Here is a 23321-nt window from a genome sequence, read left to right on the forward strand (position 1 = left end):
TATCCAACAACAGAATTGAATTATATGGGTAGGAAAACCAACAGGCATTTCCTGTCCTATTTATCAAAACAGAGTCTTTTAAAGAATGTGTAAAGTACTTTACTTAAACAAATCACTGTGTTGACTTCCTGTGGAAGATGATGATTTAAATCCATGTGTTAAAACAGACAAACACACTGAAATGACCAGCAAGATAATGGGAGAGTTCAGTCTCCTTGGAAACTCTGGAAGTGTGCCATAACTAAACTAAAAAGAATTTTGGCAGGAAAAGGTACAAATGTGAAAGAAATGTAGTGAGGGAAGTTCTTTCTGGTGTTCATTTTTGTGGTTGAGAAGCCTTCCTGGGGTATGAGGAAAGACCTATTTTGAACTAGAATTTCAGGGTGGTCCATAGAGTAGTTAGTTGGTATGAGATTTTGTACTTTGAAGCAAGGATTGAAAACTAAGGGGAGTATCAGTAAAGAAGGGCTCCCTACCATGGTTGCAGGAAAGAGACTAACCATGAACACATAGTTGAAACTTCCTGCTCTGAACCTACCTTATTTGGCCAGCAGTGCTATGACCTGACCACATATTACTGAATCTGTATGGTGACCAAGGAAGTGTGGCAGGCAGCTTCCAAGATAGCCCCCAATGATCCTTGCTTCCTGGGATTCATGTCTTTTATGTAATCCCCTTCCCTTGAGTGTGGCTGGACCTGGTGATTTCTCCAAGTATGGCAAAAGTGAGTGGACTAACTTGATGGCAAAACTCTTGAGGTTAGGTTACAAAAAGTCTTTGGCTTTCATGTTGGGTGTCCTCCCTCATTTGCTCTGAGGGAAACAGTCTCCCATTTTGTGAGCTTCTCTGTGGAGCTTGTGAGGCAAGGAGCTGGTGTTTCTGGCCAACAGTCAGTGAAGACCTGATGCTTGCCAACAGTCACGTGTATGAACTTGGACTGCAAGCAGATCCTTCCACCATCAGGTTTGAAGATGACAGAGGCCCTGGCTGACACATTGACTGAAGCCTTGTGAAAGATCTGAGCTGCAGGCCCCCAGCTAAGCCATGCTTAGATTCCTGATCCAAGAAAAACTGAGAGAGTAGAGTACATGTTTGTTGTTTTAAGCTGCTAAATTTGGGGTAATTTGTTAGGCAGCAGTTGAGAAGTAATAAAGGAAGAACCCCCCACCCCCCCCCCGAGGTTTGAACTTGATTCTGAATGTTTTCTGATTAAACCTAACACAATTCCCAAATGTTACATAAACGCAGCCCTTTCTCTTTAAAGATGAATACATGAACAGGTAGACACATACAGGCTCAGTCTATAAGAAGGTGACCAGTGTGAGCAAGTGATTTCCTGTGATAGGGACTTCTTGCAAAAAACAAAAACAAAACAAATAAGGAAGTGTTACAATTTTAAAAAACAACTAATTACTGCTCTCAAGGAAGCTCCTGAACATTTGGGGGGAAAAAAGAATCAGAGCAGGAAAGAGTAAGTGAAATTTGTGATTCTTAATTGTTGAGTTTTGGAGTGGTAGCAGAGGGCTTTAGAAATATTCCCACAATTCGCTTAACTGAGGACCATGGGGGAGAAGAAGGGGGGAAATGGTGGGGGAAAGGGAGAGAGGCAAACCATGAGAGACTCTTGAATGCTGAGAAACAAACTGAGGACTGATGGATGTGGGGGGGAGGGGGAGATGGGCATGGAGGAGGGCACTTGTGGGGATGAGCACTGGGTGTTATATGGAAACCAATTTGACAATAAACTACTTGTAAAAGTCAAAAAATAAAAAAAAGATATATTCTTACAATTCAGAGGAGAAAATGCGATGAAAATTATATAGGCACAAGTATAAGAAACACAGAGTAGATCCAGTGTATAATAAAGGTTCAGAGTGAGAGATCAGAGCTAACATATAAAACAAAGTCAGAGAAACAGTAAAAATTTTCCTAGAGAGAACAGATCAAAAGGGCCCAGGGAATATATAGCTAAAGTTTATTAAACACTAACTATGTGCCAAGTATTTTTCACATTGAAACTCATTTGAAATTCTCTACAACTCCCATGAGATCTGGTCTTTTAATATTCTGATACAGATAACTAAAGTGCATGCCAAGCAAAATAAATGAGATCCATATCTAGAAATAGACTAATGGATTTAAAATTTTTAGGGTATAGAAATAAATAGTACAAGTATCCTGACAAGAAACAGGTTACCTGCAAAGGAAGGTGTTATCAGATGAGCATTTCATTTGTCTTCTGTATCCTACAGCTGTGCTATTTAACAGTAGCAAGTGTGGCTGTTAAATTCGTTAGGTAAAATACAATTAATTTATTTCTTCAGTTTCACTGCCCACAGTTCAAGTGCTCAATAAATTGCTATGCGTGGCTACTGGCTACCATGTTGGACAGTGCAGAACAGAAGATTTCTGTTACAGTAGGGAGTTTTGTTGGACAGCACTGTGCTTAAAGATAGTGAAATGGCATTTAGAAAACCCTGAGGAGAAAGCTGTTATAGCCTAAGAATCTTAAATTGGTAAAACTTCACATAGGCAGGATAACAATGTCAGTTTTCAGGCTTGTAATGATTTGAAAGTATGTCACTGAAGTACTTTTCTTGAAAAAATTCTACTCTTAGTATATCCGGGTACCTGGGAAGTCGGCAGCTCAGAAGCATGATGAATCAGCTCCAGAGTCCTGTTTGTTTAACCCTCTGTTTCTCAGAATAACCCAAGATGTATAAAAAAGGGGAAATCTTCATTGATGGCAGCTCTGAAGTAAATTTCAGAGTGTCAGAGCAATGATTTTAGCCTACAACAGCTCAACTCCAGAGCTGTTTCTCCTTCTGACAATTGCTAAACAAAACTATAGAAAATATTTTATTTTTTATTTTTTCTATTTTTCTTTTTTTCCTTTAAAAAAATTTTTTTTTTTTTACTTTTTTATTACAGTTCATTGTCAAGTTGGAGTCCATATAACACCCAGTAACAGCTTTTATTTTAAGGACACTTATCCACTGAAACCACTTTTGTTGAAATCACACAGAAAATCTTCATGCCACCAAATCTACACTTACTTCTCAGCCCTCCCTTTACTTGATCTGGGCACTTTTTGGGAAACAGTTCATCCCTGCCTCCTTTTAGAAGCTCTTTGGGGCACCTGGGTGGCTTAGTTGGTTAAGCGTCCAACTTTTGCTTAGGTCACGATCTCGCGGTTCATGGGTTCGAGCCCCGTGTTGGGCTCTGTGCTGACTGACAGCTCAGAGCCTGGAGCCTATTTCAGAGTCTGTGTCTCCCTCTCTCTTGACCCTCCCCTGCTCACGCTGTCTGTCTCTCTCTCTCTCTCTCCTAGAAATAAAAAAAAAAGAAAAGAAAAAAGAAACTCTATGCCTGGCTTCCAGAAAAGCTCTTCCTGCCTTACTACCTTACTGGTAGTTCCCTGTGCAGTCTCCTTTACTAGCTAGTTTAGTGCTAAATGTGGGAGAACTCAGGGCTCAGTCCTCAGGCCACATCTCTTATTTCCTGTACTCATTCAACAGAAAATCCTACTTAGTCTTTAAATGCCTTCTGTTAGCCGATGATTTCTTAATTTATATCTCCCCTTCCTTCCCTAAACTGCTGTCAAATCTATCTAGCTGCCTGTATGACATTTCTACTGCATGTGTGGTTGAAATAAATACTAAAGTTGTAAAAATGAGATTCTTGGCTCCTTTCTTAACCAAAACTTGCTCTTTTCTGGTGTGTCTCTTGCCAGTAAATGACACTGCAAGACCTTGGAATCATCCTTTGATAACTTCTACCCATTAGTTAATTCTGGCAGTGCTCTCTGCAGAGTGTATTCTGACTCTACCCATCTCTCTGTGGTTGCCACCTTAGTTCAGACAGTCCTTATCTTTGCTTATGTGACTGCAGTAATTTAGGAACCATTCTCCTTTCCCCCCCCAATTTTGCGCTATAGTCTCACAGTACATAATCACTTGAAAACAAGGTAGAAATTCTGCACGGACTTCTTAACCGTTCTTAAAACGAATCCACAGCCCTTCTACCATGGCCTACAAGGTTGTATGTATATCTGGCCTCCGCCAAATGCTCCATCTCCTCTACCACCTTATTATGTAAGTAGTCTTGTCAAATATAGCAACATTTCTACTTAGGCTGCCTGCTTGAAATACTTTCCAAGTTTGGATGACTAATTCCGTTTGGTCTCTGCCTAGGTCACCTCAGAGAGGCTTTCTTTGACCACTCTACCTGAGCTAATGCCGTACCCTCATTACTTTTATTTATTCTCTTGTTGGTCTTTCTATTTTTCTATTTTTATTTTTATTCTGCTTAATACTACCGTGATACATTTTATATTTATTTGTTTATAATATGCCTCCATCACTAGAATGTATGTTCCACGAAGGCAGGGATCTTTATTTGCTCTCTTACCCTCAGCAACGAGACATGCTAGTCACACTTGAATGTCTAGCATGTGCTCAGTGCTCACTCAAATATTGCGGAAGGAATGACCCTCCTAAAAATGAGCAAAACAACAGAAGTGCACAAGATTTATAAAAAATACCAGTTTCCAGAATTAGAGGAATACATGTTTAGCTCAAGTAAATGGAGAAAACTTTTAATGCATACTTTTATTTTTCAATGAGATTCATGAAAGAAATTGCATCTTTGAGAACGGAGTCATGTGAAAATCTCAAATCATTGGAAAAGCATGATTACAATTATTTAAAAAGTTTAGTAGAGACCATGAATTGCAGTGCAAATATAATTTGCACTGGTTAGGAGCATCACTTTGAACAAACTAACCTGCCAAAGCTGAGAGAAACAGGATAAAAAAGGGAAAAGATGGGGAAAAAGACTTTTCTGGAATAAATTTCTTTTTTTATAATAGTATGTGATATATTTCTTTTGGTGGAGAATTTTGTTGAAATCATTCATGACGAATGGGGGCTAACTTTTTTGTTTAAACCTGCCAATTTTTCTTTGTATTGGCCATTTACATGCTATTAAAGAATACTTGATATAAGGCAAACATCAGCCTGTTAATGGTATTAAGTACACTTAATGGCCATAAGAACCTGGGCATTATTATTCTTGCTTTCATCTTTATTCTCCACACCTTATGAGTGATTGAGCCTTGCAGCATATATTTCATAAATGTATTTTAAAATCTGTACACTTCTGTCCCTTTGTACCTCGTGGTTTAGTTAATGGAGCAGGTAATGTTACTAAAATCAACTCTATAGGTTTGTGGTGAGAGTTAAATACCTAACATACTATAAGTACATTTAGGTGTTTGCTACTTATGATAATGTTACTGTACTGTCCTGGCTGAGATCACTATCATTGCTCACCAGGATTTCAGGAGTGACTCCAGGTTGGTCACCAGACTTCCCTCTACTTACTTCTCCCAGTTCCCAGTTCTTTTCACTTCTGCCTGAGTAATCTACAGGCACATCTAATTGGATTACTCGTATTTAAAACTCCACAGTGAGCTCCCTTTAATCATTGGGGTAAAGTCTGTAAAATTTTCTGTAACATACCTTAATGATCTCTGACTTCTTTCTGTAAATAGGCTACCCCTTTGTAGCGGGTTTGTAGCTGAGCAGGAGGAATCCTGTCAAAACAGAGTGGAGCTAAGTGTGACTCTGCAAAGACAGATGGACAGTGAAGGGCTTTCTGGTTCTTCTAGCATGGCCATAATAACCCCAGTTTGTAAAGATTTTAGGCAGATATTAATAACCAGATTCCCATTCTAGTTATAAAAATATCTTAAGGCATGCATAGATGCACAGCTTTGTGTGCTACTGCTTTGTATAATCTCCATGGAAACTATTTGCATTATATTTTGATAAGGCAACTTTAATGAGATTTGCTTTGTGGAATGAATTATGAGCCACTTAAAAGTTTGTGAACATCTAATAAAGATGGTCACTTTAGGTTTAGAATGGTCAGTTTCAAGCTCTTCATTCTAACATATGTAACATTAATACACCAAGGCTTGTTTTTTAAGATCACACCTATAGAGTAAATGTATTAGCAACTGTTTATCTTTTTGTTCTTTGTTGCAGGAGGGTATGGTTCCATTCCATTTTATCCAAACATGATATCAGATTATCCAGGAACAAGTTAAAAAGAAGGGAGACTGGTTCCAGAACACATCTCTGGAAATTACCCTATGGACCCTGACTCTCATGGCAACATTACAATGTAGGTTCTGTATGAGCATCAATAGCCAGTGGTCTTTTTTGAGCCTATCACATACCATGTTCCTGTTCACTGAGTCAGAGGTTGATAAAAGGTTATTACAAAGGCTGTTAGCACTCACTTTATTGTTGGAAGTCATAGTATAATCAAAGTTATATTTTGGTCCAGAGACCTAGGAGTTATAGAATTTTACCTATGACCAGTCCTGCTGCATCCGGCTTCTGAAGTGTACAGACGGTCACTGACTTAATGATGGTTTGACTTATGATTTTTCAGCTTTATGATGGTACGAAAGCAATATGCATTCAGTAGACATTGTACTTTGAATTTTGATCTTTTCCCAGATGGTATGGTATTTGCTCCCAGCTGGCCATGTGATCACAAGGGTAAACAGTCAATACGCTTAGCTGTTTAACTCTTCATTATCCAAATAGACTTTGTATTAGTAATTTTGCCTCACTATAGGCTGATATAAGTGGTCTGAGCACATTTAAAGTAAGCTAGGCTGAGCTATGATGTTTGGCAGGTTAGGTGCATTTACATGCATTTCAGCTTAACAGTATTTTCAACTTATGATGGGTTTATTTGGCTGTAACCCCGTCTTATGTTGAGAGTATCTGTATGTGCAAAGAAGCAGCGAAGCAGGCCAGCTCTGACACTTTACTAGTTGGGGCTTTAGCCTCAGTCTCCAAGGAGCTTTGCTGAACCGTTTGGAGAACTCTACCTAAGCTAGATTGGCCTCAGTAGCCTAGAAACAGATAAGGTTACAGTGCTTGCTTCTGCTTCGTGCAGCAAAGCCCAAACTCCAGCCAACATCTGCCTATCATGTGCCTGATTCAAGACTCATTTCTTTACATCTCTTGCTTGTTTAGCCCTCAAAGCAACTCTGTGAGATAGGTATTTAAAGATGAGGAAACTGAATCTTTAAGAGCCTTAGTTATTTCCACAGGGTCTTATAGGCAGGTTAAGTGAAGAAATGTCCAGTCTGACTTTTCATCATTTCCTGCACAAGTTTCTCATAGATTTGGCCCCAAGAATATATTACAGGTATGCTAAGATAATCCCTCAGCTCCTATGCGGTGCATGCTGAGCTGGACAGGGGGTGCTTAGCTGATCAGAGTTCCTGAACAGACGCGAGTAGCCTAATCTTCCCTTTATACTAGTGTGCCTTACAAACACTATTCTGTGTGTGCCCTGACATGAGGAAGATAGACACACTGTCCTGCTCCACTGAAAGTAACAAGTCAGCAAGAGGGAGCATTGACCCCAGTTCTTACAGCCATCTTCCTTTCAGCCTCTCAGGTTACGGTAGTATGCCCTAGTCACTGCCAGGTAGGAAAGAAAACTTCAGGATAGTCTGGAAGGAAAAGAGGAGGAAATGGTTGGGGCCCACTTCCCCAAGAGCAGGTGAGTAGGTCAAGCCTTACTTTCTTCATAGGAGCAAGAGATTCCTTAAAGGATGGCACATACTTTTTAGGCCGTAATAAAATGTTCTTAAATCTTGAATATACCACTTGGGTGGAAAGGGTGGACCTGACCTTTCAGAAAAGGTAACAAAAACTTTGAGCTCCCTCTAGAGGTCAACAGTGATAAAGGAGCATCATAAAGGGAAATACCAACCTAAAGCTAGCTTACCCTTTCAGCAAGAAGGTAACATTTTGTAGAGGCATTATCCAGGAAAATACTTTCTTACATCGAGGAGTAATTAGTTGCCTTTGAGAAGAAATTTGAGTTAATCATATTTTATTAGCTATATGGGGTCAATCCTAAAATTCAGTGTTTGCTGTATTAGGGGTATATTGAACTAATAAACGAAAAAAGATCATGATAGTAGATTGTGTCCAAACAAAATAGCATGCTTTTAATTAATTTATTTGTTTATTTTTTTGAGAGTACGTGTGCGGGGATGGGGGGAGGAGCAGAGACAGAGGGAGAGAGGGAATCTTAAGCAGGCTCCATGTCCAGGGCAGAGCCTGATGCAAGGCTGGATCTCACAACTGTGAGATCATGACCTGAGCCAAATCAAGAGTTGGATGCTTAACCAACTGTCACTCATATGCCCCCAAATTAGCATGCTTCTTAATGGGAGCTCTGGGTGTTGAAGCAAATCAGATCAAAATGAGAATTAATTTCTGTACTATCATGTGCCAGAACATTTTGACAGCAGGCCCTTGACTTTAGCAGATATAAAGGTGATGAGCATACCCACTGTGTTCCCACCCCTTCCTCTCCAACATCTGAAAAGACAAGATCGATGCGTACTAAGAGATTAATATTCTGAGGTCCAAGTTGCAGGCATATGTTAAAACTTCTAAGCTAACATACAATTTAAGTTTTAGAACCTCAATTGATCAAATGAGAAATCTATTTCAGCACAGCTATCTTCCTCCTGGTCAGATACTTCATGGATGAGAATTAGTTATGGGGCTGACTTTTACTGTATTTACTCCTTTTCTTCCCAATATTAATTCTTCTTTTAGAACTCACCAAGATAGTTCAGTTCTTAAACCTTAATATGTAAGTATAGAATGAAAAAGTTAGAAATCATGTGAAATTTATGGTAATGATTCAGAATATATGAAAGTTACATTTTTTAAAAGTTCCTGAAGTGCTTAAAAACCACACCAACAGAAGGATGGGAGCATCCCATCAAAGGGATCCAGAATCCAACCTGAAACTCTCGGTGGCCAAATATGGAATAATTTGAACAATACAATAAATTCCATAGTATGATTATATCCCAAAGTATGAAATAAATAAATAAATGAGTTCATACTGTTAAATAACTGAATAAAGAAGTGGGGGAGAAAAGACAAATTTCCCCTAGAGAAGAATTCTAAATATGCAGATACACCTCCTCAAAGCAGTAGTGCTTAATATCCCCATCCCTTAAATGTAGACTGCACTTAATAACTTCCTACCAGAGTACCTTCCTTGTTGGGGAGAGGGGATGACTTTATAGTGGAGAAACCTGGCAAACAGCATCTTGGCCAGATAATCTTGGTTAACATCAATAAGTCCTATTGATAAGATGTACCCTTGAATAATATAGTAAGAATCACATTTCATCCCTGTGATTTTCCTGCCAGTAAGGCATAATGGCAGTGTGGCCGTGAGAAAAACAGTCTCAAATTTAGGGACCTACTACTGTAAAGCACCTGGCCATTACTCTTCAAAACTGTCAAGATTACCAGAGAAGTCTGAGAACCAGTCACAGACCAGAGGACGCTAGAGACAAGATGACTAAATGCAATATGGGATCCTGGATGGGATCCTGAACTACAAAAGGATACTAGGGGAAAATGAGTGAAATCTGAATAAAGTGTGGAGTTTAGGTAATATTCTAGTGTTCGTTCTTCATTTCTGACAGATAAACCATAGCAGTGTAAGGTGAAGTTGTATCGGAACTCTCTGTATGGTCTTTGCAACTCTTAATGTAAATCTAAAATTAGGCTTAAGTTAATTTATGGAAAATAAAGATTCAGCTTAGTTAATTCTTATGCTGTGCAGCTTTTGTTCAGTGATGTTTGAAAAATCGCCAAGTGTTTTGATAAATGGAGACTTCTCTGCTATGTGTGTATGCATTATCACTTGTATGTAAGTAGTTTGTGACTACTTACTTTTACTGTGTAAAAGTGAGAAAGACCCCATCTCAAAGAAGTATAGTTGTTATCAACAACACAAGCATCTCCAGCACCATGGTTTCCTGCTGTAGCAGTGGCGGGGGTTGAGCAGAGCAGAATCCCGCTTCATTGCCTCGGTTCCATTCTGATTTCACATTGATTGGCTTATAACTTACAGAAAATAACCTCCATTAAATCACTGTTGTTGATGAATTCCAGGTTACAAAGAAATCTGACATCCATTTTTGTCAGAGTGAGGTCCCTGACAGACACCCATGGTCATAGGTGGAGTTAACGCAGCTTTTGCAGATGTGTTGTCTTACAGGTCTTTAATCTTCCTTATTTGAAGTTTTCCTGATGGAAGTACATTATTTTTCTCCAGCCATTATTCTAAATGTGTTCAGTGTATGAATACGTGTTGTATATGCTCTGTGAAAGATAAATTCTCTGAAGAGAGAAATCGTCTTTCAATGTTTCTTTGCAGATGAAATTTCTTTGAGATTTTGAAGTTCATAATCGACTTAACTCATGGTTGAATTGTTTCTTTTTAACTTTATCTATTTTGAGAGAGAGAGGAAGCACAGGGAGGAGCAGAGAGAAACAACCCCAAGCAGGCTCCGTGCTATCAGTGTAGAGCCTGATGCGGGGCTCGATCTCACAATCCTTGAGATAATGACCTGAGCCAAAATCAAGAGTTGGACACTTAAACTGAGTCACTCAGGCACTTCACTTGAGGTCGAATTATTAATAGCAGAGCTGAGGCTACATCTCCAGGTGTCTTCTTGTTGTTGCCATTAAGTTAAAGAAGTGGAAAGTGGTGAAAAGGGAGGAGTATTTCAAGAAAAATTAGAGGAAAATATGAACACATATTGGCAGAATAAGAACATCTGATGTTTCCCTTATATTCTTTAACACTTTAGATAACTGAAAGACATTAGTAAACATCTTTATCCTTTTTTCTATTCAGTCTTTGGATTATTAGGGTGCCTGGGTGGCTCAGTAGGTCAAGCATCTGACTTCAGCTTAGGTCATGATTTCGCTGTTGGTGAGCTCAAGTGCCTAGTCATGCTCTGTGCTGACAGCTGGGAGCCTGGAGCCTGCTTCGGATTCTTTGTCTCCCTCTCTCTCTGCCCCTCCCCTGCTCGTGTGCTCTCTTTCTCTCAGAAACAAATAAACATTTAAGATTTTAAAAACAAAAATTAAAATTTGGGGTTATTTTAGTAGGATGATTTCTGGAACTGACATGACGTTCCAAGAGAATGAATGCTTTATGGCTGTTGATATAAATTATGAAATAGTTTTCTAAAATAACAAGATGTGCTTCTCTCTACAGTGTAGATAGAGCAATTTATATTTTTCCTCTAGTTTAAGAGATAGAAAATGATGTGTTATTTAAAAATTAATTTGAGGGGCCTCTGGGTGCCTCAGTTAGTTAAGCATCAGAGTTTGGTCATGATCTCATAGTTCATGGATTCGAGCCCCACTGTCGGACTCTGTGCTGACAGCTCAGAGCCTGGAGCCTGCTTCAGATTCTGTGTCTCCCTTTCTCCCTGACCCTCCGCCTATCATGCTCACGTGCACGTGCTCTCTCTCTCTCAAAAATAAACATTAAGAAATGAAAATGTTAATTTGAGTGGATATTTTCTTATATTTTACCAGTATTGCTCTTCTGTGAATTATCTTCCCATGTTGTATGAGCTATTTTTGGAAATATAGGTATTATTCTCAGTCACTTGTCTTTAATTATTGTGTAAAAATCACATTTTTTTCCTACTGCATGTCTATATATTCTCCTTCTGATGTATTTATACCTCTCCAAAGATCTAATATGAAGGTGATATTTATTTATTCATTCATTCATTCATTCATTCATTTTACCTTTTTATAGTTATTTGTCTTCATTAATGCATCTAATTGAAAAGAATAAAATTCTTTGAAGTGTCCTCTAATCCGGACTTTGCAAAGATCACACTTCAACGCTGTGTCCTTTGCTCTCCATCCTGAGCCCAGGTTTAGTGTGGTTTGACAATGTTTCCTCTGTTGATGCTGCTGCAAGCCAGGGGGTAACCAGTAGCCTTTGGTTTCTTAGGTCAAAGAATGGTAACCCTCCTCATGGAGGTTCTGGAATCCTCTTGGTCCCCTGAGGCCTATTTGTCTAGGTCTTCCTTCCCTCTGTTCCTCTTGACTAGTTCTGGAAGCTGGAAATACGAAATCAGGGTACCATTGTGGTCAGGACTCTGGTGAGAGTTCTCTTCTTGACTTATAAACAACCACCTCTTGCCAGGTCCCCACAAGACAGAGAGAAGGGTGATATTTCAAGCAAGGGTAGACAGTACACTCAAGCTAAAGAAGGAGGCATGAGGGTGGGCATAAGTGTAACTGTGGAGGTGTATGGAGAACATCACCCTTATTAGACAATGTGGTGAATGCTGTGGTCCTAGAAAGTGAGGTGGTATGTTTAAGGGAAGGGTTCATATTGTTTTCTTATGGCATAATTTGCAAACAATGAAATTCACCCTTTTTAGGGTATAGTTCTTCAAGTTTTGATTTAAAAAAAAAAAAAAAAAAAAACAACCCTGCAGATAGTCACTATCATGATCAAGATGAAAAGCAGTTCCATCATTCCAGAAAGTTTCGCTTCCATTTGTAGCAGCCTCTACCCAACCTGTAAGCAAACACTGATCTGTTTTCTGTCCCTCTAGTGCCTTTTCCAGAATGTCAGATAAATGGAATCATATAGTGTGTAGCCTTTGAATCTGGTTTCTTTTGCTTAGCATACTGAATTTTGAGTTTTATACATATTACTACTTGTATTAGTAGTTCGTTTTTTATAGCTGAGTGGTATTTCACATATGGATATCTTGCATTCTGTTTATTCCCTGAGGGTCATTCTAGGTTGTATCCAGTTTTTGGTGATTACAAATAAAGCTGCTATGAACATGTGCATCCAAATTTTTGTGTGGCCATAGGTTTTTGTTTCACTTGGGTAAATATCTAGTAATGCATTTGTTAGATGACATGGTGTTTGTTTTCACTTGATTTTTTAATAAGTGTCATTAACTCCTTCCACCCCCCCACCCCCAAAGTTTTATTAAAATCTACTTAGTTAATATATAGTGTAATATTGGTTTCAGGAGTAGAATTTAGTGTTTCATCACTTATATATAATACCCAGTACTCACTTTAATACCCATTACCCTGTTGTAATTTTATAAGAAACTGCCAAACTTTTTTCCCCTAAGTGTGTGTGCCATATTGCATTCCCATCAGCTATATGTGAGATTTCCTGTTGCTCAGTATTAGAACTAGGCATGGTCTTTTTAATTAATCAATTTATTTATTTTAATTTTAGTCATTCATAGGGTGTAGTGATTTCTCATGACTTTGCCTTGTAGAGTCATCTGTTGTCAAGGTTTTCAGATGACTGTTAAGGTAATAGCTGTAGACTGTTTAACCTGGTCTCCCATCTGGAGCTTTGGAAACAAATACCATAATGCTCTGATTGCTTCATTTATGTTGTGTACAAATAGGATCAAACGTGCTTTATATCTTTTTGTAATCTCAGTGACATAATGTAGGCAGCATTCTTAATACAAATCAATATTATTTCTTTGCACTGAAATTGTAAGGCACACATAGACAATCTTTGGAAGGATATATACTAAAATCATAGTCTATCAGAAATGGGGTTAAGAATGATGATTGTCTCTTTTTACAAATCAGTTTGTGTGATTAAAACAAAGAGTTAAAGTTATAATCCCATTGCAGATCTTACACAAATCGTAGTATACAAATACAGATACAGATGTATACAAATACAGATGTATGTAAATACATCTGAAACATGTTTTACAATTTGCATATGTTTGTTGAAAGACTTATTATCTATGGTTATCTCTTAGTGGTGGGATTTTGGGTTTTTTATTCTTTAAGTTTGTTAAAATGATCACTGTATTTTTTTTTTTTTTTTTACAAAAACAATGCTGTCTTAAATATTTATATACTTTGGTTCCTGTAAATCTTTTTAATTTTATTGCAATACTGGTTTTTATCTTTTGTCTTAGAGTTGTAAGATTATCAAGTGGTTAGTTAGAATCAGTGGTTCTTAATCTTTAGCTAATTTTATTGAGGTTAGAGAGTGTGGTCTTCAAATTTGTAATTAGAATTCTTTAAGGGACTGTCTGTGGCTCAGTGTATGAGTTTTCATTTGCATAGCTCTTTGGAAGATAATATGTTTTTTATATAGATATAAAGTTCTCTGTATGTGTGTATCAATTTTATCTTTCAAGTATGTATACTTTCTATTCCCCTCCCCCTTCTTCCCTTCTCCCTTGTTTGATCTATCAGGCATAGAGAGGGATATGTCAGTCTTCTGTAGTTATAATTTTCTTTCAACTCCTTTATTTCTAAAATCGTAAAATATATATAGTAAGAAGTCTCTGGAAAGATTCATGACTGTTCATGTCTTTAGCATACTTTTTATCAATATATACATACTATAAACTCTTTGCCATATTGAATTCCTTTTTACTTAATTTAACCAGTGGTTGGAGGCATTAGTGACATTTACCAGGCATGGGCCAAGTGTGCTAGCTCTTTGGCAGTTTGCAGGGCAGTCTTGAACCAGAAAAAAATCATCCCATCCCCTGCATAACTTAGAATATTCTACAAATGTTTACGGTGCTTAAAAAAAATACACTTACAGTTTCTAAGCCTAAAATCTGTTTTATTTTTTGCATGGGTTGAATGTATATACTGAGGTTTGCTGTGTAAATCAGGGGAACTCTGTGCTTGGAAATACTAGAATTTTACAAAGAATTCTTAATGATTTTCCAGTCACATTACCAGTGAAAGGCTTTTGATGTTTTTTGAGTTACCTGTATAAGTCTGCATTTAGAGCTGATCTCTCATTGTGATTATTCTGCATATAGTGGCCTCATGCTTGAACATTTACATATTGGCCTTCTCCCCACCCCTCAAATATTTTCCATCTTTTTTTTTTCTGGGCTGCAGTTATCCATATGGTAGAACGCTTGATATTATCTTATAGGTCAGGACTTTGTTCTTTTTTCCTGCTTTGCTCTTGGTTTTGTTTTTTTTTCCTCCCCTATTAATAGCACTGAGTTCTTGATCTTTTCTACTGTAGTATCTGCTTGGTTAATGCCACCCAGTGTATCTTTCAGGTAGTGTGTTTTTTCATTTCTGGATGTTCCTTGTCTTTGCTCTTACATTTCTCAATATGTTTCTAATTCATTCTATGTTCTGGAACATATTTATGACAGCTGTTTTAAGGTTCTTGTCTGCTAGGACCTTAATTCCATCATTTTTGTCATTTCTGGTTTTTCTGGTGTATTTTTCTTCTGGTTATGGGTCACATATTCCTGCTTCTTTACATAACTGGTGATTTTGGATTGGATGCCAAACATTGTGAATTTACATTGTTGAATGTAGGGTTTTGTTCTAGCATATAGTTAAGTTACTTGAGATAGTTTGATTTTTTTAAAGTCTGCTTTTAGCTTTGTTAGTACAAACTCAGTCTAGTGCTGATTCAGTCTCACCTACTAAGGTGATGCTCTTCTGAAGACTTTACCTGGTGCTTCGTTAATTATGAGGTTTCTCTACTCCAGCTGGTAGCGTCCCTAACAGTCCTAAGCCCTCAGAAGCTTTCTAGTGGTTCTTCCGTAGGCCTTGTGGTGTGTCACACCACAGATGCCCAGATGGGTGTTCAGTGAAAGAACCCAAGTGTCCTTTCTCTTCCTGTGCTCTGCCTCAAATTCCACCTGATTCTGCTTTCCCTAACCCCCCGTTTCTGTTTCCACAACTAAGTGAGATTGCTGGTCTGTCCGTCTGACCACCCTGTCCAGAAAGTAAAGTGTTAAGCATGACTCAGTTCTTTGTCTTGTCTAAGGGTTCACAGTCCAACAATATTTTGTTACATTTTCTAGTCCTTCCCAGCAAGAGGATGCAGATCTCCCCCATGGCCACAACAGAAACCAACCCTAACCCTCATTCTCACCCTCACCCACATGTCAGAGCTAATAATTATTTGCTCACCTAATATATAGTAATTATTGTTAATTACTACCATTTATATACACCATCTACTAATTTTCTGTCTGTACCCTGTTTTGTTTATTATACCACTTAAGAAATAGGGAAGGTAGGTAACAAGAAGGAAATGTTGTGCCTGGTGAAATATAAACAGACCAGCAATACTGCTGTTGTCACTCGCACCACCACCAACCACCACTCTGCACCCAAAAGAAAGCAGTGATTTCGCCTCTTGAGGATGAAACCCGGGCTGCCAGTGGTTTACAAAGAAGGGAAAGGGAGGGTTGGAAGAAATGAAAATTCCATTTTATAGAATGCATTATAATCCTTGGTTTTATAAGATTTAATGACTCAAAAACATGTATATTAAGTTTTCTTACTAAAAATTTGTGCCTTTTAAGTGCTGTCTTTAAATGTTGCTTGGAATTCAGTCTATGCCTAAAATTGCCCTGTGTTGACTTAGGGCATAGTAGGGCAGTTGACTAATATTCTTATAAAAGAAGATTAATATGGGCAGTTTTTTTCATTGTGAAATAACATTTTTATTGGCCATAGGAAATATTCTTTTTTCTTTAAAAGAGGAAGTTTTTGTTCTTTGATTTTTGTCGTTTGTTGCTTTACACTGTTCAACTAAGCAGTGGCTTGGTTGGCTGTTTCTCAGCTTTTCTTTGTTCATTGACTTTTGGCAAGGTGAATAACAACAGACACCAGTGTATTAAGAATATCTATAAATCGAGGGGCACCTGGGTGCCTCAGTCGGTTAAGCATCCGACTTCAGCTCAGGCCAGGATCTCACGTTCGTGAGTTCGAGCCCCGCATTGGTCTCTGTGCTTACAGTTCAGAGCCTGGAGCCTGCTTGGATTCTGTGTCTCTCCCTTTCTCTGCCCCTCCCCCACTCGCGCTTGCTCTCTCGCTCTCTCTCTCTCTCTCTCTCTCAAAAATAAACATTAATATTTTTAAAATATCCATAAATCGAGAAGGTTGTATGCTTTTCACCCATTATTTCTGTTCCTTCCTCAGTGATTTAAAGTGGGTTGACTTCTTTGGTGTGTAGGAACTTTGGTTCTCGTCTTTTTCTTTCTTTGGTACGTAGGCTGGTTGTTTAATTGTTTCTAGGATTCCTGGCCTATGTCAAGTGTGCCTGTTAAAATTTTGTACCTTATCTGTGAAGCTGGTTCACTATTAAGCATTTATGACATCACTTTACTTTGGAATTTTAGTTGTAAAATAACCATTCCTGGGATAAGTGACCATTGTAAGAACAGAAGTCTTGTTATTCCTGTTACTGTTTGCACTAAACTATGAGTCTTTTTCTTTTCTTCCCTCCCCTTTTCTCTTCCTCCTCCCCCTTCTGTCTCTTGCATGCACACAGACACACAAATACACACTTCTCTTTCCTTCCCCGCCCTGCCACATATTCACTGACTGCATTATAACTAGCTTTGTAAACCAGTACTATCTTTAGTACCTTGGGGAATTATAATAAAGCCTGCTGCTTTATTACTTGATTCTTGTGAGGATAATATAGATGTGGACTCAGTCACCAGCATTCCTATCCCACATCTCTTCAGTCCTTTTATCATAATGACCTCCTTGTTGACTTAAATCATTTCTAGATTCTTTTTCTCCCGTCCAGGTCACTTAAGACAGATCGAGATTTCTCCCCCTTTGGAAATTGAGCACATTCTCCTGCATACCTATCCCTCTTGCTTTTCACTAACTCAGCAGGGAGGGTAGTCAAGTTAGTCATACCCTATTAAGTCATAGCCATGACAGTTCATCTACCTAACAAGGAGATGTAATTTTTTTAATTTCGGTGAATGCAACGATTGGTAACAGGAAAAAAGATGAAATAATTTAAATACTCAGCCACCTCTGCCTATTATTCTGTTGTAATGAATCTGGTGTTGGTATTACGTGTGAGCATTTCACCAAGACTTCTAGGTTCAAAAAAAAAATATTTTTGGTGTCACATGACTTTGTATTCAAATTAATTAGTTTATTTGGTGCATTAGCCCAAGAAACCATAAACTAGGGGGAAACCATGCACTGGGGGAGATTGGCTGAGTTGGACTGACAGCAGAAAGAATTTGTGTCTCCAAAGTGATGCTTGTCTGATGGTTTGAATGTAAAATAATTTTTATTATGGTTTTTAACCTCATTCCCTGATTTTAGAACCTGATCTTCAAATAAGAAATGACTCCATATATTGTGTCTGTTATTGTTAGCTACTGCTTATTTTCTCTCTTAAACTGTGTTCTAATGTACTTTAAGTACACAACTCTGTATGATTTTAATCCTTCAATGTAGTCACTACAGAAGTAAATACAGTACAGAGAACCCAATGAATAGCTTTTACGTGTGATTTCTTATTGGGCCCATTGTTGGGCAGTAGTATGTTGTTTAATATTTACATTGTAGCTTTTCCAGCTTTGTTTTATTGTTGATCTTTAGTTTTGCACCATTGTGATTAGAAAATGTACTTGGTATGATTCAAGTGTTCTTAAATTTGTCATATTCATTATGTCTGTTATGTGACTTAACTGGGGGATTCTCCTGTGTGTACTTGAAGAAAATGTGCATTCTGTTTTTCTTGGATGGAATGGTGTGTGTGTGTGTGTGTATTTATGTATGTGTGTATTTATATATACATATATATTTTAGAATCATGTATTCTCAAGTATGTTTCAAGTAAAAAATATTCTTTTTGAAAAAGAAAAAAAGATAACTGAGGGTACTCACTAAAGTAAAGCATGCCAGAGGGAGGTGAGTGAGGGGATGGATGAATAGGTGAAGCAGATAAAGGGTACACTTGATGAGCACTGATGTACTCATATATATATGATGTATAGACTTACTAAATCACTATATTGTATACCTGAAACTCATACAACACTGTATATTAACTCTACTGGAATTAAAAGTAAAAACTTACTGAAAGAAATAGAATGGCTTTTTAAGAATTATGTTTGTCTTTACAGAGTAGTCCATTATATTCAGTTTCACACCTTTATGTTACATATACAAACACTAAACTTATTTTTACTTTCTGATACCACTGACCATGGTGGGCTTCTGGGGTAAGGTTTTTAATCTGGAGGTGGGGTGCTATCCACACCTTCTGAAATAGTATGCAAATTTTTGTGTGCACTTAAGCATGCAGTTTTTTGGCACAGCACGTGTAACTTTTGGTAGGTTCCCAGAGTATTCAAAAAAGATAAAGTGCCTTGGACCTAAACAATGGAGGAAGCAAAGAAAGCTTTCCAAAATCAAGATGTTCTTGGAAAAATCACTAGAAAGAAAACTATAAATGCAGTGTTGGACAGGTAATTGATAAAGATACGTTGGTCAGTAATTTTTAAAATTTTAAGATACATAATGTTCTTTATTATATCAAATTAACATTTTAAATTCTTACAGTGAGCTGATACAGATCAGAAAATGAACTTTCTCTTCTAAAAAAAAAAAACCTTTTACTTAAAGTGCATATGATGAAGTCTTTCCTAATTTGGCTTAATGCTTTATAATGAAGAACTTGTTAATAACAGTGGTGAATTATACAGTGTAGTTGCTGTATCTTAATGCCTAATTCTGTGACTTAGATTTTTTTTCCCTTAGAAAAATGACTCTCATGTCAGTAAGCAAGTGAAATACTATATAATTTTATTTGAACTTACTGTGAAATTAACACTGACTTCAGGTGTAACAGGACCAATTCTAGTAGCCTCTGCAGTGTTGGTAGCCACAAGAGGGCTGTGCATATTGAAAATGCATGGCATAGAGCATTTCTGCCGTGTGTGTGTTCTGTTCGCAGACTTTTGTTTCTGAGGCTGTAATTTGAATTAACTGATTTTTGACTTAAAATTTCATCTAAAGTTATTTTTACATTTAAAAATTTCCCCCATTTCAATTATATCTGCTTTAATTTCAAAGGCCTCTTTTGGGTTTACATAAAGAAACTTATCAAAAGTATATAAGAAGGAAAATGATGAAGATAATTATTAAATGCTTAATGGTACTATCATAAAATGGTTCACACATTGTTGATTACACTCATGATTTTAGTGAAATACCAGTAAACGACTAGTATTTAAGTATTACTTGTATTCCTATTAAAATGGATTCGTACTGATTTATTCTAGAGAGAATGTGTTTTTGGAGAACCAAAATATTCATGAAAGAACCGTAGATTTACTTATTTCTGATGGTGGGTTGATATGTAGGTCTGGAATGTATTAAGGAAAACATGCTAAGTTCTGTTTAAGTTGAGAAAGAAAAACTAAAATCATTTTTTCTTTGTTTTGTTTCAATTATACAGCAGATATAATTTCTACAGTAGAATTTAATCATTCTGGAGAATTACTAGCAACAGGAGATAAAGGTGGTAGAGTCGTCATCTTTCAGCAGGAGCAGGAGGTAAGTGTTTAAAGTTTAATATATCTAAATTTCAGCTTGCTCTTGGGGCTAGAACTTGTACTGCACTGGAGTATTTCATCAGAGGATTTTGGCTTTTTTTCTTTCTTTGTTTTTTAATGTTTATCAAGCAGAATATCCCAATGGATAGTTGGCTCTGCTTCTCTTAGCTGTGTGTGTGTGCGCGTGTGTGTGTGCACGCGCGCGCGAGTGTGTGTGTGTGTGTGTTGTTTTGACTTAAAAACACAGCGCTTTAATTGTTAGATTTGGTTAGAGAAAGGAGTGGGAAGTGGTGTTAATTAATCCAAGATTTTAACTGGTTTTGAAGCCTTGGCCCTCATTTTTTTTTCCTCTTAAACACCATAAAGCAAAATTAGTTTGATCTCTTCTCAATGCTTAGTTTGCTTTGTGTAATTGAGGGTGGGAGGCTAGTTTAAAGAAAAAGGTGTTGAGTTATTTTGACATCAGTTCATACTAATATTGTTACTGTTTTTAAATAAAACGGTTTTAAATGACAATTGCATGTATACCCATATAATGTAATTTATAAGCTCAGTACCCCCCTTTAAAGCAGAGTTGATTTGAAAATTGTTTTCCTTTTCTCTTTGAAGAAAGGAATTTCTCATTGCAGATTCTTGATTAAAGTGGGTTTATTTCGTTTTGGGTACAGCTTAGGCACACTTCTAAATCCGATTGACAAGATTTCTCACTAAAATTTTATGTTAAACAAAATTTGTCACACGATTTTCCTTTAGTCTCTCTGTCCGTTTGTAGATCAAAGTTTGACGTTATTTAAAATCATCTGTTTTGAAACATCCTATCCCTGTTTATATATCCAAAAAGAGTTAAAAGTAATGTGCATAAATTGCAGGGTTTTACAAATAGATGTTTAAATCATAACAGAGAGCTAGGTTTAAAGGATTGTGAAGTTCCTTAAATAAGCAAAGAATCTAGTAATAATACTACTACTTTGCACTTCTATAGCGCCTTTGACCTGAGGATCTCAAAGTGCTTTACAAACACTAATGAATTAATCCTCACAACACCCCAGTGAGGTAGGTAATTTAATTTTAAAAGAAATGATTAATAGTGTCTGATTAGAAGATGCACAAACACTAAATATGTCTCCTTTTATTTATTTTTTGGTTGGAAGACAATATGGAAAGACTCCAGCTTTTCTTGACAAAGACTGTTCTTGTGGGAAGGGGGGAGGCAAAATCAGTTTTCTGTTCCTATTTTCAGGCAACTAAAATCTTGACCATAGGAATCTTAAAATACTTAGAGTTGAAATGGAACCTTAGATCATTATAGTTTCCCTTTCTATTTACAAATGAGAAAATTAGGATTTTAAGAGATCACTTGATTAGTGTGGCAGAACTGACAACTAGAACTCAAAGTTTCTGATCTGTCATCTTTTAATATTCTTCAGTGCCTTTCATCTTAGATAACCAAAATATGAACAGCAATTTTGTTACTCAGAATTTAGAACTGACATACTTTGCCCTTTTTTTTTTGTTTTTTTAACTGGACGTTAATGATTGTCTACACTTAGCATTTGTTTTAAATAAAGGTGTTTGGATTTATTGAAAATAAATCTACTAGGGGTTTAATAAGTGTACTCAAAGTAATAGTTGAAAGCCATCAGTAGTATGTTAAATTGGAATAAAAGATTTAACACAGTTACTGAAACTGTTCAAACGTTTCACTTGTATTGGCAAACAAGGCCCCATATTTGAAGAATAGATTTCCTTTGATTCTTTTCTGAAATTCCATTGAAGATCCTAAAGTGCAAATATTTAAAATACATACCTTATAGTAAGGAGTTAGCAAAATGACTTTCTGAGAAGGACCATTGGTAGCAAAAACAGGACTTCCTTTTTCACGTATCTGACACTCTTAACAGTATTTAAGAATTCAAGATAGATCTTGAGAATTACTTAAAGTATCAATATTTTTTAAGCGATTAAATAATCATGAGGTAATAATTTACTTCTTCCTCCAAAACTTTATCTTGTTAATATTAATTTGGTGCCTGTTACCTGATTTATTTTCCACATTTTAAAGTCCTGTCTTATATGGAGCTTCTAATATAGGAGTGTCTTCAGGACACTCACTGTCTGCATCACTGATAACGTCTGTAGCTTACATGTAGAGGCACCTTTATATAAGCACCTAATAGATTAGATTTTTATGAATCCACATCTGTTACATCTGTAAAATAGTGTTATAGTTTGAAAAGTGGAAGAGAACTTAAAGATGATCTTTTCCTAGGTTTTAGATAATCCCAGGAAAGGTTTATATCAAAAGGTTGTATTGCTTAGTTTAATAGCAGAGCTCTGGAATTAGAACTTAGATCTCTAAATTTCAGTTCAGCTTCTTCTAACAGTTACAGCTATTAAACATACATTCCAGGGGACACTGGTGCCTGTCCAGTGAGCATTTCTTAGTGTCTCATAATGATGCTAGCCCTGCTTTCAGAGCACACTGACATTTGCATTATGGTGGCTCTGTCTTCTCACCTGGTAGGTAGTTGGCAGGGTTCCTTGCTAAACTTAACTTGGCACGTCAGACTGACCCCTTTAACTCACCTTTCTCTCTCACTTCTTTTCCCCTTCCAGTGTGGCCGGTCCCCTTCCTGTCATCCTGTCAGGTACCTCTTGCTACCTATCCATCTGTTCCACAGTCAAAGAAACTGGGTGATCATTTAGAAGGTCTTCATTCTGTGCTCTCTTTGGCAGCACATATACTAGAAGGTCTTCATTCAGTTGGAATATGTTTCAGCCTGGTGATCCTATAACATTTTTTGTTGTCATTTAATAGTATTTTTATAACTAATATTCTTATAGTTTTCTATTTGACAGAATCTCTGTGATAGAAGCAGGTCATGTAGGGAAATGAAGGCACAAGAGTAAGGTGATTCCCATGAGGCATCCCACCTGTCATGTGGTCAGTAGGTTTTGATACCCTTTCCAGTGTTTTGATATCCAGTCCAGTGTTTGTAGCATGTCCTAAACAGGTGAACAGTCTTAACTGTTTTCATAACTTACA

The 23321-nt window shown here is 37.2% G+C and overlaps 1 protein-coding gene across 2 annotated transcripts in view; it reads left to right on the top strand.

Moving 5' to 3' along the window:
- PPP2R2A (protein phosphatase 2 regulatory subunit Balpha) overlaps positions 1-23321 on the top strand; it is an 81457-nt gene that overhangs the window by 29221 nt on the left and 28915 nt on the right. Inside the window, exons 2-3 of one of the 2 annotated variants that reach the window (XM_039250425.1) lie at positions 6051-6189; positions 20179-20276. In XM_039250425.1, the coding sequence (XP_039106356.1) occupies positions 6174-6189; positions 20179-20276 (114 nt within the window). In that variant the 5' untranslated portion in view covers positions 6051-6173. The remainder of the gene's footprint in view (positions 1-6050; positions 6190-20178; positions 20277-23321) is intronic. The other variant, XM_039250424.1, reaches the window with a different exon arrangement.

The sequence above is a fragment of the Hyaena hyaena genome, unplaced genomic scaffold (assembly GCF_003009895.1).
Source record: "Hyaena hyaena isolate Hyena2069 unplaced genomic scaffold, ASM300989v1 scaffold_370, whole genome shotgun sequence".
In the NCBI taxonomy this organism is placed as follows: domain Eukaryota; kingdom Metazoa; phylum Chordata; class Mammalia; order Carnivora; family Hyaenidae; genus Hyaena; species Hyaena hyaena.